The 14,307-nt window shown below is 36.2% G+C and overlaps 1 protein-coding gene across 3 annotated transcripts in view; it reads right to left on the bottom strand.

Annotated features, from left to right (window-relative positions):
- col5a1 (collagen type V alpha 1 chain) overlaps window positions 1-14,307 on the bottom strand; it is a 164,434-nt gene that overhangs the window by 27,078 nt on the left and 123,049 nt on the right. For all 3 annotated transcript variants that reach the window (XM_088940533.1, XM_088940535.1, XM_088940534.1), the window contains exons 30-46: window positions 12,496-12,603; window positions 12,066-12,119; window positions 11,688-11,741; window positions 10,899-10,943; window positions 10,391-10,444; window positions 10,223-10,267; window positions 10,015-10,068; window positions 9,600-9,653; window positions 8,909-8,962; window positions 7,154-7,261; window positions 6,621-6,710; window positions 6,121-6,174; window positions 4,984-5,091; window positions 3,590-3,697; window positions 2,392-2,445; window positions 1,436-1,489; window positions 651-758 (exon numbers count right to left, since the gene is read on the bottom strand). In XM_088940533.1, coding sequence (XP_088796659.1) covers window positions 651-758; window positions 1,436-1,489; window positions 2,392-2,445; window positions 3,590-3,697; window positions 4,984-5,091; window positions 6,121-6,174; window positions 6,621-6,710; window positions 7,154-7,261; window positions 8,909-8,962; window positions 9,600-9,653; window positions 10,015-10,068; window positions 10,223-10,267; window positions 10,391-10,444; window positions 10,899-10,943; window positions 11,688-11,741; window positions 12,066-12,119; window positions 12,496-12,603 — 1,206 coding nt within the window. The remainder of the gene's footprint in view (window positions 1-650; window positions 759-1,435; window positions 1,490-2,391; window positions 2,446-3,589; window positions 3,698-4,983; window positions 5,092-6,120; window positions 6,175-6,620; window positions 6,711-7,153; window positions 7,262-8,908; window positions 8,963-9,599; window positions 9,654-10,014; window positions 10,069-10,222; window positions 10,268-10,390; window positions 10,445-10,898; window positions 10,944-11,687; window positions 11,742-12,065; window positions 12,120-12,495; window positions 12,604-14,307) is intronic.

Raw genomic sequence — 14,307 nt, 5'->3', positions numbered from 1 at the left:
TGTTTCACTCAACCACATCAAATGGTTTCATTTGAGTTAACTGGTGATTGTTTTGGCAGATTTACATCTTTGGTTTTATGTTGCCATTGTCACATACTCAAGATCATTATGTGACATCAGCTTCAGAAACCACTGAAATATGCATTACTCCTTCTCCTTTCATAGGGCTTGGTGTGGTGGATCTGTGGCTAAGGATCTGCACCTGTGGCTGGAAGGTTGCTGGTTCATATCCTATGGTTGGCAGAGAAATCCTACTCTATGGGTCCCTGAGGAAGGCCCTTCACCCCTACTGCTCCAGGGGTGCCGTATAAAATGGCTGACCCTGTGCTCTGACCTCAGGCCTCTCTCCCTATCTGTGTGTCTCATCGAGAGCAAGTTGGGATATGTGAAAAGACAAATTCCTAATACAAGAAATTGTATATGGCCGATAAAGTGATCTGATCTTATATATATTTATCACATTTTAAATGACTAAATTTTGAAAAATGACAACTGTTTTTATCCTTAATCAAATTTAAGCTACATTTCATCAAGAATATGAATATGTTGCAAGGTAATTATAGTGATAATGTTAAAAATACACCCTATACAACATGTGTTGTCAACAAATGGATAGTTGTGGAAACAAAGTCTTTGAAATCAGACATTACCTGCAAACCAACTGGACCAGGAGGACCAGGAAATCCTCTTGGACCTTCATCACCTTTCTGACCAAAGAGACCCTGCTGTCCACGAGGGCCGGGCTCTCCATCAGCACCCTGTCACAGCACAAACAGTATCATTTAGCACTCTATTTGTAAATCAGCCAAAATCATGAGTGCACATATCTTTTAACTTCTTCAAAACCCACCCTAGAGTTCTCACAATGACTCAAGAATAGATCTGTAAGACTTTCCAGCAGTTTCCCTTGACAACAGGCAATAGCTGTGTCCTCCCTACTGAAACCAACAAATCTTTCAACATATTGTAAAAACTAAGAGTTTGTAAACTTAATTTACTTTAGCAATGTGTCATAGTTTGGTTTTGCATACTGTTCAGTTTCACTTTGTTTTAATGTTTTTAGCTTTAGCTTTCAACATCGACATCTGTATATACATAGTTGGCTTACATGATTAATATATGAAAAAAAAACAAAATTGTTCTACATGTTAAGGGATTCCATCAAAGTGTCAAGATCAGTAAGATTTCAGAATCTCCAAAACCAAGAAATTACACTGTCATACTCACACTCACACTCTTTTAGCCATGTGCTTTACCTTAAAGCATCCATTAATAGAGGACCTAGGCTATATTAATGTATAGTTAATAGTATTAACAAAAGCATCTGATATGCACTTATAAAGTATGGTTTGTATCCCATTAAAAAGCAATGTGTGTCAAATAAATGCAGAGTAAGGAGCTGGTGAATGAAAGAAAAATACATCCAGATACTCACAGCTGGACCAGGCTGTCCAATTGGCCCTTGAGGACCAGTGGGACCGGGTGGGCCCTAGAGAAACAAAGTAGTGACCATTAGCATTCTGGATAGCTGCTCAAATGTGCAATGCCCTTAAAAAGTAACCATAATTATTACAGCAGGGGCCTAATTTTTATGGAGATACCTCCATTAAAGTGTGTGGCTATATAAAAATGATACCAAAAGTGGATAAATCTCCGTTTTATATTATCAACTTATTAACGAGTACAGTTTTCCGCATCACTATGAGAATGTATTAAACCTCTATAAAGGTTTTGGTAGGACAACCATTTTAGTCATTATTACAAACATTTGAATTTACCGTATATTGTAGTAAAATAGGATTGATGGCCTAATTGTGTGATTGTTCTAAGAGTAGTAGCCAGAAAAAAAGTGATATCATCACTTACTGTGTTAGGTATAATAGTATTTATTGATCTTTATGTATTGAGCACATTTCCACAATAGTTGACATTATTTTCCACCAATCTTTCATAGTGTACATATGATTTGTTCACATGCTTTAATCACACATCATTTTGAGTGTATAACTTCCCAATCTGGACTTGGCAGTTTTCTTATCTTTAAAACTATCTCGTCTTTTAATCTTCTAAATCATCCATCTTAAAATTTAATTTTTTACATATTTTTGCCTGACATTTATAGCTGTCCAAATGGGGAGAATAAGGACAGACAATCTCCTCTGACAATCTTTTTAAGCCATGTATCCTTTGACACATTAAAAATTTTCAGTGATATTTAAAAGGTTCTGTGCTTACTGGAAAGGAAGCATGTCCCTCACTAATGACACCATGACCCAACAGAGGTCGCTGTTTCACTAGCAGCTGAAACAGTGCAAATTGACTAATACCTTACTAATAATCCCTTAAGCCAATTGTACACAACCTCTTTGTTAAGAAAAGCAAAAATCTTACATGTTCTCCTTTATCTCCTTTGCTTCCTTTCTGGCCTGGCTCACCAATTTCACCCTAGTAGAAGAAAACCAGAAGTTTAATAAAACACATGAATAATTAATCTCAATATTTCATATTGTCTACTTTACACACCACACAGACTTGACTGTTTTCTCTGCATGACAAACAAATGTGGGCAGTGTGTTTTTTTTCTTTTCCAGATCTGAGGATCACAGGGGACTCGTATTGTGATATTTGGCACTTGTCTGCAGTTTACATTTCCGAGTAAGCAGATGTCACCATCTGCATTGATGTCTGTTACCACAAATCAAATGGATGAGCTAAACTTTTCCTGAGCATTTGGTGCAGGAAAGGGGATTATGTGCTTATCAACAGTCAAGCAAGTGTGTAGCATTAACTACTTTACATTACAGGTAAAGTTTATTTTATCCCTTTTGTTTTATATAACCAAGTGTCTAATGGTGCTTCCCTTTTGATAACTGATGTGATTTATAATGCTGCAGTTTAGTAAAAAAATAAAAAATATGAAATACAGTTACATTCTATTGTAGATACTTGGTGCTCCCTTATGTTTCATTAAATGTATTTCTAAATCTATGACCTGACAAATGCTTGGGCTTAGGGGATTAGAATAGAAAAAAAACAATTAACTGATGCATTTGCTGCATCTGCCCAGCACCACTAACCCTATATACTATTTAATCTATTCAGAAACAACAGCACAACTACAATGCAAGTTTAAACAACCAAGTACAAATTCCTTGTGGAAAACATACAGTACTACTTTGATCTCTATCAGATATACAAGTATTCTATGGACTTCCATGAATTAATTCATGTCAGCCTGCCACACAAAGAAGCTCAATCAGTACAAACAACAAACCTGAGTTATTTGATGACAAACTGAAAATAATTTATAGTATACAGTATATAGCAATGTGAATTCTGAAAACCTTTCGCAAAACTGTATTTTTTTCAATAATAATAATAGTCTTAATACAATAATTATTATCAAACCACACATTACTTTTATTATCTTCAGGTAATGCTTCTCCAGTCTTAATAAAAGTATTGGTATATTCTAACCTTTATATTGGAAGGCTTATATACACAAATAAAAAGAAACAGCTACATCTATCAGAAATTATTTTTGCAGTATACAGTAAGTGCCCTGTTTGGTGCCCTGTCATTTCCTCACTTTGTCCCCGTCCTCTCCAGGTGGTCCCAGTGGTCCGGCTGGTCCTGGTAGGCCCACGGGACCCTGAATGCCATCTCTTCCAGCTGGGCCCTGTGGACCTTTCTCTCCCTGGAATACAAGAGAGGAGAGCATGTTTCTTTCTGATGAGAGTAAGCATCTCTCTTGCTGGCTTTGTTGTTTTACAGTGCATCTCATTTACTACAGGAGGAAAACATTAGCAAATACCAGGGGAGATTTCTCATGAAAATGTCAGTAGTAAATGTGGAAAAACTACATTTTCAAACTACAGTAAAATTATGATATTGGAAATCATAATGTAAAACTTTTTTTTACATACATCACAGCTCTCAATCTAACCCCAAGAGCACAAGTGCTAGAATGAATGGAAATCGAATCTTTGTGCTTGCTTCTCTACCTGCTGTTGTCAGAACTTATTTTAAAAAACGGATTAACGGATATCAATTTAAACAAAATAGCAGTTTCAAGGAAAACTGACTATAGGCAAGAGAAATTAACTTGCACATATAAATAACTGATACATATAAATGTGACAGATACATTTTACACTCTGCTGTGATTTCTTATTTTGTGGCTTTTACATAATAATATATAGATATATTTATTCTGTTTATTTTGTAACTTAACCACATGGATATTTCAACAAGTGAATAAGAATATCACATTGGTTTGTCATCTTATTCCACCTTAAAGATTGTCCTTTCTTTTATCTCCCTCAGCGTGAACAGAGCACCCTTCACTGTGTGAAAAGGCATTTGACACATTAGTTCTATGTATGATATTTTGTCTGTTCTCTGCTGAAGCTGCAATAGAGACTTGATATTGCTTTTGATTATCTCATTGAGTGAGATAATTATAAGAAATAGTTTGCAAAGGCAAACAAACGAATTACAACTTGATTCATGGTGGCATTATAATTTTTAGTGCAAATAACAGGTACAAATAACAGGTACAGTTTTAATATACTCCTATTTGCATGATAAATCTCAACCAAAGCAAAAATATTTAACTGCAATTCTATTTATTTTAAATGTTTAATCATATTTAAATGTCAGAGCTTTGTCAGGTCTTTGTGACCAGAAATAAAATTGGGAAAGCCCACACCAAATAACTAAAATACAAGAATAAGAATACAAGATTCATAATACAATAATAAAATGTTAAGAGAGCATCCTAATCAACCTCTAGAAAACTGTAATTTTAATGTATCAAAAAAGCTGTATTTAACAGTGACAAGAAAAATTAAATATTGTTGAGAAAAGATTAAGTTAGAAAGCCCAGATCTTCATAGACAATGCATCTAAATCTAGCATCTGCAATAGATTTTAAATACAAAGGATTTCATTTTAATGTCAGCTTAAGAATGCCTTTCATACCGGTGCCCCCTTTTCTCCTGCTGGGCCTGGGGGTCCCTGAGGTCCAGGTCGTCCTGGAAGTCCAGTTGGACCAGCAGGGCCAGCTGGCCCTCTTTCTCCAGGAGAACCCTATGAATAGAAATGTACAGTATGTCAGACAAACAATGGGACAGGCTAGTATTTCCATTTCAACCTCCAGTCTTTAAATTATCATCTGTTTTCATTTACAAATGTAAAACCTATCAAATTAAAATGAAAAAATTCAAATCAATTATAATATTTATTTGTGATTTCTGCATTATTTTATATTGTGCATTTTCCAAACCAAAAAAAAAATAATAATAATAATTCCTTACACTTATACAGTGCTTTTTGTGACACTCCACTGAAAGCACTTTACAGGTAATGGGGACTCTACCTCCACCACCACCAGTGTGCAGCACCCACCTGGATGATGTGATGGCAGCCATAGTGCACCAGTACGCTCACCACACATCAGCTATCAGTGGGGAGCAGAATAGAGTGATGAAGCCAATTCATAGATGGGGATTAATAGGAGGCCAACATTGGTAAAGGCCAATGTGAAATTAGGCCAGGACACTTTTCGAGAAATGCCCTGGGATTTCTACAGACCACAGAGAGTCAGGACCTCAGTATTACATCTCATTCAAAGCACAGTGCCTTTTTTACAGTATAGTGTCCCTGTCACTATACTTGGGCGTTAGGACACACACAGACCACAAGGTGAGTGTCCCCTACTGGCCCCACGAACACCTCTTCCAGCAGCAACCTTAGTTTTTCCCAGGAGGTCTCCCATCCAGGTACTGCCCAGGCTCACACCTGTTAAGCTTCAGTAGGTTGTCAGGTGTGTATTGTAAATTTCATATAAGACTTTAAGTTCTTAAAAGCATTTATTCTGGATTCCTCAGTAGTATTCCCTGGCTTCACTCTTTTTTTATCTCTATCAACAATTTAGATTTTTGTTAATTAATCATACATATCCATCCAGTATCTGCCAGAGGGTCACAGTGGTTCAAAATCTACCAAAGCCGGGGTGGGATGCCAATTCATCGAAGGGCACAAAATGACTGTTTCCCAAAACACACTGTTAAAAACTTGAATATTTCTTTTACAAGAATGTGTATCTGCAGTACTTACTGCTGGACCTGGTGGACCATTGGGGCCTTCATTGCCTTTCAAACCAGGAGCACCCTGCAAAGAAGAAAATATACCTTGAAAACCAACAGGATTTTCAAAGCAGCCACTGCTACATGAAGAATAATGTCTCTTTAAAGTGAATGAATTCAAACATCCATCTGCATAAAAAAGAACTTTAATTATCCCAAACATACACTTAATACATAAATAGTACAAAAAACTTGGGGTGTGCAAATGAATTTATTTACCACTAAGAGAGGAAGGATTAAGAATTCAAGTGTTGTTGTAAAGTGAGCACAAAATGGAAGTTAAAACTCTTTTCAGTTAAAATCTCTAATGTTGAATAATGGTTCACTGCAAAATTTTTCCAGAGGTTTTAATGTGCAGTAATACAGAAAGCAACATTTCTAGAACCAGCAGTGTGGAAGACTGAAAAATCATGGGAACACTTCCAATCAATCAGGTGAATCACATTGATTATTCACTTCCAGTTTACTTACCAATGGACCCGGGAGCCCTCTGTCTCCTGGGAAACCTCTAAGACCAGGGGGGCCATCTTTGCCATGTGGCCCCCCAGGACCAGGATCGCCCTGAAATGACAATTTCAGCTCAGTCACTATTAGCATTTAAAGCTGGCCAATTCCCAAGAACTGCTGAAGCTCAAGCTCAAAGTCCTAAACTTGCATCTTGAACTTTTAAGACAACAACAAAAAAGGCAAACTTGGATCTTTCTAAAACTCAGATCAGTTTGTCTTAGCACTTACATATATTGTTTATAGTACAACACTTATAGTATTGTTTTGAAACAGTTCTGACAAGTCTCGGGAGATGATAGCCCACTGAAATTATATTACAATTGCAAAACACCAAGCAAGATAAAGCAGTCATAACATACTTTATGTTGGGGCTTTTTCTAATTACTTATTTAAATGTTGACTGGCCATTTAACATTTGCTATGCCACGATATGATAAGTGACAATGACATACACTCATAAATATATAATGTCCATTGTCTTATCTTAAAGGACCCACCTTGGCACCTTCTTTCCCAGCAGCTCCTGGAAGGCCTTGCTCACCTGGGGGACCAGGGGGTCCTGGGTGTCCCCGCTCTCCCATTGGTCCAGTCTCACCAGTAGGACCCTGTGGAGCACAAGTAGAATTAAATGTGGAGTAGGCCAATGGGTTCAGGTGGCTTATGATACTTCTATAAATATTTTCTGGACCCTGTTCTTGTAGTGCCGCCCAGTTACACATGACAATAGCTTTTTTATTTGAAATTATTCCATGTGCTTATGATATCATGGTCTGCATCCTGTAGGACCCTCTTTAAAATGAGCTGTCTTGGTGTGTTAAATTGTAAATACCATAAATTCCTTTACACAATAAAAACATTAACCAAGATTCATGTGGAATGACATCTCCCAATAAGAAATTCCATTCAGGAATGTTTATTGAGGAGTCTGACATAAGACACTTTAGCTTAATTTGCTTGATTGAGTGCCAATATGGCCTCAGAAAGACAAAATTAGGGCCCCCATACAGAGAGAGGAGTTAACCAAGAGCAGAAAGACGAATATGAGGGAAACAGAGAGATTTACTATTAGAGTAGCAGAGGTGATGGAGACCTACTTGGTTTCTGTCATCCCTCCTGAAATTTCACTAAGAAATTATCATACAAAAAATATACACCCAAATCAACCCTTTAACAATGAAGAAAAAAAGCAAAGGAATTCATTAAACAGAAATAATATTTGATATTGAAAGAATTGTTCTGATAAGAACAATGAGTATCTTTAAACTTCACTTTGCACATTACTATATGGAAATAATTTATTTTATGTTAGAATTGTACCTTTAACTTTTTTTTGTTTTGATTTTTTTGACAGAAAATGTATTTTTATTTCCATGTCTAGACAGATTTTACTTTGTACATTCAAAAGGTTTAATATTTACAATAAGAAAATATTGTACAGCAGAACTTGCTATACTTTGTTGTAACTACTGTAGCTCCTTATGTTGATGATTCGTGTTATCAATTATGGAATAAAATAATAGAAAAATGTGTGGTGGAATGGACTGGAGGAGCTGCAAAGTGAGTAGCCCTGTGATAAAGGACACCCTCCAAAGTATTTTTTATGACTCTATTTTGACTTTTGACTCTCCTAATACATTTATATTTAAGTACAAAATGGTGCAATCTGCTATTTGTTTTAGAAATCTTGTTCTATCCTTTTAGACATTGAATATTTTGTACTCATTATAACAAGCCAACTTTCTATCTTCTGTCATACAAAATCTGAGAAAGTCTCATAGCTCATAGCTTATCATAATTTTGCTATGTAAGGTCACAGAAATGTTGTTCAATGTGGTCCCTTGAATTTGAAATGCTGCATGTTTTTACTTTTCACTAGCATTATATCAAACTATCCACCTCTGAATAATTCAGGTTTATTTATTTAAATGTTGAATTTAACTTTATTTAATTGCAATTTGTCCAAATTTATTTAATCTGTCGCCCCTTACCTACCTACTGCTTCCAATCCCTCTGCAACATAGTCAGTACTGATATGTAAGAAAGACCCAACGTGATTTAGCACTTCACTTATTATCAGTTGAACAAATTCCATGAGGCAGATGAACTCTTCACTCCCTTATTTCTACTATCAACAGCACCACAGGAACCAAGCATGTCTCTTGATGAGCCACATATATTTACATTCCAATACAATGTGTCTCTCTGGCTAGGTGAGAGAACAAGGTAGGTGTACCAGTCTCCAGGTAACTTACCTGGGGTCCGACTACACCTGGTGGCCCGGGAGGACCTGTCTTGCCTTGAAAACCCTGTAGATAGAACAATAAAAGGGTGAGTGAGCAACTGAATGCTTACAAGCATGAACCAGCAATTAGTTCAAGTGGGTAGCTGCATCAGTATGCGTAGACTGCAAAGGAACAAGTAAAGGTTTATTCCATGCTGAAAAGAGAAGAAAAAAACACCCAAAAAAGGCTCCACAGCCGAAACATTGTGTTTATTTTCTTCTCTTTTCAGCATGGAATAAAACTTTACTTTTTCTTTATAAACCAGCAATGAACTTTGTCCTAGAACACCCACCACGTGAATGAATACAGAAGGTAATGATCCAAAAGCATCTTCCTTTTCAATCTTCCTCTACCTCCTTTCTTCCTCTGTGCCTATTACTTCTGTTCAGTTTTTACTTTTCTTGTGATATCCAGTCTGTCAGTTGTTTAGTTGTGTGAGGAAACACTGGAAATAATTTCTCTTTCTTACCTCCACACGCTTATACAAGACTTCATTTACACTCTGAGTTGAAGACTCAATGTTGAATTTTAATTAGCAGTATTTTCAAGGGTACAATTATGGTGGAAATTACTGTTATGATTCTATCCATATTTGTGGATCAACTCTTCCAGAGGATGGCATTGTACAGTGTAGTGAGACAAAACAAGGAAGGGCACTTACAGTTTCACCTCTCTGACCAGGGTGTCCAGGAAGCCCATCTTTTCCAGCTGGGCCCTGAAACAGACATATACATTGGTCAGAAAACATCAAAGATCATCTCACAATTTAACCAAGTAGATCTCTCTAATCTGATGATTCAAATCTTCAGAAATGTAGTTCAACCATTAGCAAAGAGAAAAAACTGTTTCATATTCTACGAATAAGATAGAAACCTGTATGGTACACTATTGGTACTCTATAATTTTCATTATCTACACAGCAATATCTTGTACATCTCATAGTTATTTTATTATTAGAAGGTCAAGATGAAGTATTATCTATTAATGGCTCAGTTAGGCCTTTCACAGGACATTTGGGTATCAGGCAGCCTGAAAAGTGTGTTTGTGAGGTGTTTCTGTTTTAAAGAGGTACTAACTGGAGGGCCTTTTGGTCCAGGAAATCCAGTAGGTCCCTGAGGTCCTGGTAGACCCTGAAAAATAAAACAAAACATCACTGTAGCCACATTTCCTCTCATTCTTTCTACAACTCTTGTCTTGAAAATTGAGTTCGGACAAAACAATAAAAAGAGCAGAGTGAAAAAGTAATTTCTCTCTAATGAGTGTAGTAATCATAGCTTATCATACCCTTTCACCTGGAGGCCCTGGCGGGCCATCACTTCCTGAGTTGCCCTGTTGAGAGGAACAGAGAACAGACAATCCAGTTAGAAAGGGGGCAGTTTAAGGAATAATAAGTGCTATTTTAAGAATGAAAGAATGTAATACAAATGGGAAATAAAGGTCAGGCACGCTAACCTTTGGCCCTGGTTTTCCAGTTGGCCCCCTAGGACCCCTTTCTCCACGAGGACCCTTGAAACAAATTGAAAAAGGAAATGAGAGATGGAAAAAAAGCATTATACTCCTGGATTCTTGTACAAAATGAAGTCCTGGGTGGTCTGACAGGAAAAGCACATGGAAACTTCAGCCTGCAAAGTATAACTTTGCTACCTTTGGCTATCTACCTCCCTATTAATCTTCATCCTATGGATGGTTACATCAAGCCTGAGCCTAACCCAGCAGACAGGACACTGGTCCATCCATCAAAGGCCTATGCATACACACATACTGTAGGGACAATTAAGAGACATCAGTAAACATGTTATTAAAAGACAGGAGGAAACCAATGTCCATAATAACACAGAAACCTTTTGCTATATTTATAAAAATTGCCTTCATTGCAAATGTCTTTTTATGTATAATTATTTAAGTTTAATTATGCTAATTGCCATTATGGCATTATGAATAAAGAAGACAAACTGCTTACCGTTGGACCTCTCTGTCCCCTTGGTCCTGGTTTTCCTGCTGTTCCCTAAGGATAAGGAGAAGAAAGAAGAGGTTTGATCAGAAACTTAGTAGTTTTTTAGTTGTAGGTTAGATTGGTAAAGAGAAACCTGACAGACAAGAGATTATGTCTAGTGTAATGAAACATAATGGAAGCACAAATAATAAAGTAAGGTGTCTTCCTTATTGAAGGAAAAGTACACTATGAAAGCATTAGCTGAAATGGAGGAGGCTTTAATATTTCTTCAATGGCAATAGCCCTTTTATCTGACGTAAAGTCAATGCACAATTTCTGCTTAAAGCAGGCTTTATATCAAAACATGACAACAGTTTTGGCCTTAATGGCTGAGACAGAATCTTCCAAATCTTTGATGCACTCTTCACATAATATTAAAAAAATTATAAATATAAAAATGATCTAGACATACTGACAGCTAACTCTTCTTATTATGAGTAAATGGAATAAAGGTAATCCAAGATGTAACTAACGCAAAACAGTTGAATACTGTATGTACAGTAATACTTTTTGGATAAATAAACTGGACGTTGCCAGTTTTGCAATATATGTAATACGAATAACAGTACCACCAACGTCCAAGGTCATATTTTACAAGTGGTGACTTAAAACTGCACTTATCCACAACAAGCATTCCGTTGGAGAAACTCTTTGTTAACTCTACTAATAGAAGGGAGCATATATGTCAATATGTCACGTGAAACATTTTTAGTATTAAAGCCCACACCTTAGAGCAACAGATCACTTCACACATACCCTTGTTCCTTTTTCTCCATTGGCTCCTGGAAAACCTTGAAATCCCTGAGATCCCTGTAGAGAAAAAATGTTACAGCAATAATTACACTTCGGTTGTCAATCAGAGGTAAAAAAAATACTACAGCATGTTGTATGAAATACATCAGGCATTAAACTGGATTATTATTTTGAATTTTCTTTGATCAGATTCTCAGTTGATGTAGGAAGCTCATGTATTAGATAAGGTAATACGACTCTCCTGCTTATCGAATTCTTTTAAATTATTTGTGAGTTTTAACAGCTAAAGGCTAGAAACATACTCTACCGTGTTCTTTAGATGCAGGCTCTTCTGTCACTATTTTAAGAACAAAAACTGGCAAAACTGCCAACACTACTTACCTTTGGACCTTGTCTTCCAGGGTATCCCGGTAATCCCGGGACACCAAGTTTACCCTAAAACAACAAATAACCAAACAAGTAAACATTAATCGAGACATACTGTATATTTTATACAATATATAATCCATTCATTATCAGTGAGCAATTTATCCTGGTGATGGTTGAAGAAATACAAAGATTGTCTAAGAACCAAACAAGGTGGGACTGAGAGTATGTTGATGTCCACTTATCTCCCTGGATAGGACACAAATTCAACATAGTTTTACACAAAAAAGAACAACGTTTTGTCCTTTTTTTAAATGGTTAGTCAAGGCTTTTATCTGTCATCTTTTATAGTATTATGTGTAAAACTTGACATTTAACAAATGAGTAATATACCAAGTAATGGTAAGCAGAAATTATGGGAAAAAAGTGAATTGACCAAACTCACCTTCTCTCCTGATGGACCAATAGGACCAGCATCACCAGGAAGGCCAGCCCTGCCTTTTGGACCCTCAGGACCATCTTCTCCTCTTGGTCCAGCTGGCCCAATCTCTCCCTGTGCAGACCAATACTCATGAGGAAGCTCGTTAAATAATGGAAGCACCTTTACAGGAGCTGAATATTATCTGTTTCACACTTAATTAGCTTTTGTCTATATCAATATGATTTTTAACAAAATTGTCAAAATGTCAGTTGTCAAGGATGATATGGATGCAGCTCAGATCACTATAATTCATATCTAGTATAAGTTGAAACTCTATTGCTTTGTAAATACTGTACAGTATACTGTGTAGAACAAGCAACATGCATTGGTTTTTCATTACATAAGACAGCTTTCTCAAGCTATATTCTCTAATTGGCTTTACTTATATCTACTGCCCAACGCAGTTTGAAACCTCTTTTGAAACCTCTTTTGTTATTAGCTGCCACAGTATATACTATAATAGATCTGAATAATGTTATTAAGAGTGAATGCCTTTAACTTTTCATGCTGACCTTCTGAACAACAAAATCAATTTTCAAAGCTTGTGGATGTCATCTATTTCAACATACAGTACATTGGAAGGCCTGGTTCTATAAATTTCACCTGGCAGGCAGAATAATCCTTCCTCAAACACAAGTCTTTCTGTTGAAATTACTATTATGATTTACCTGATATTTATATTTACTAAATGCTTAAACGAAATAAAAATAGTGTTTCAAAACATAGACCAAGAGCTTGTCTGAAATGTCTTCCTGTTCAGTGTGCCTGCAATCCTCTTGCATCATCGGATTCTGAATTGCCTATAGAACATGTATTGTAACCAGTATTCTGTTTGGAAAGGATTTGGAAATGTATAGATTTTTTTCCATTCTGGGCTATTCTAACATATACTGTAGCTAGTCAGAGATTCTGGTTGTCTTATTTTTTTTTCAATGTATTTTGACTGAATATATTCACAGATGTTTTGTGACTACAGTGACTTTATCGTAAATCGTATATTCATCTAGTGCTTGGAAAAATAAGACATATTAAACCCATTTTCACTGGAATGAATAATTGTAACATTTGGGAACTTGCGCAAGGGACATTGAAAGGATTGTGAAAAACCTATTGTATTGTCTGACATCTGACATCTGACATCTACTGTCAGCAAATAATTACCTATAAATGTCTTCCAGAACAATTATGTTTTAATTTGCTGACGCAAACCACTGCTTTGTTATTTTTTTTAGCACAGCTGGTGCCTTAACTGATAGAACTCCAGAACGTTCTAATGGCAAAAAACACAGATCAATTAGCCTACATGAAGGTTATCTTTCTTTTGTACTTTAGGAACTGCTAACAAACAAACATAGTTTTATTCAGGATTTATTAGTATTTATTGGATATAATGCAATCCAAAAAAACAGCTTTTCTTTTTCTTTAAGCTTCTTTTCAGAAATCAAGACTCCTCATTTCTTGACACAATAGCCGGTAACATCATTGATATTCACACAATGTCAGCAACCAGGAGTGAAGCTCATATGAAGCTCTGTTCTCTTAACTTTTATTTGCTAAAAATTGTATTGTGTTGCCTAAAATCTGTGTTGTCAACTCTGCCTGTGCCTCCATTAAAACTATACATCTTCTCCACAAGGATTTCATTAGCATTTATTGCAGCAATGTTTACAGACACAGCACAGAAAATATTTTAGATTTCCAGCTAAAACAAGGCATAAAAGAAGTCATCTTGTCTGAGGGGATAATAAAAGTAATTGAAATGTGGGAGTACAGAAG

This window comes from Atractosteus spatula, chromosome 23 (assembly GCF_055471065.1).
Source record: "Atractosteus spatula isolate fAtrSpa1 chromosome 23, fAtrSpa1.hap1, whole genome shotgun sequence".
Lineage (NCBI taxonomy): Eukaryota > Metazoa > Chordata > Actinopteri > Semionotiformes > Lepisosteidae > Atractosteus > Atractosteus spatula.
This window is presented reverse-complemented; position numbering and strand designations above follow the sequence as displayed.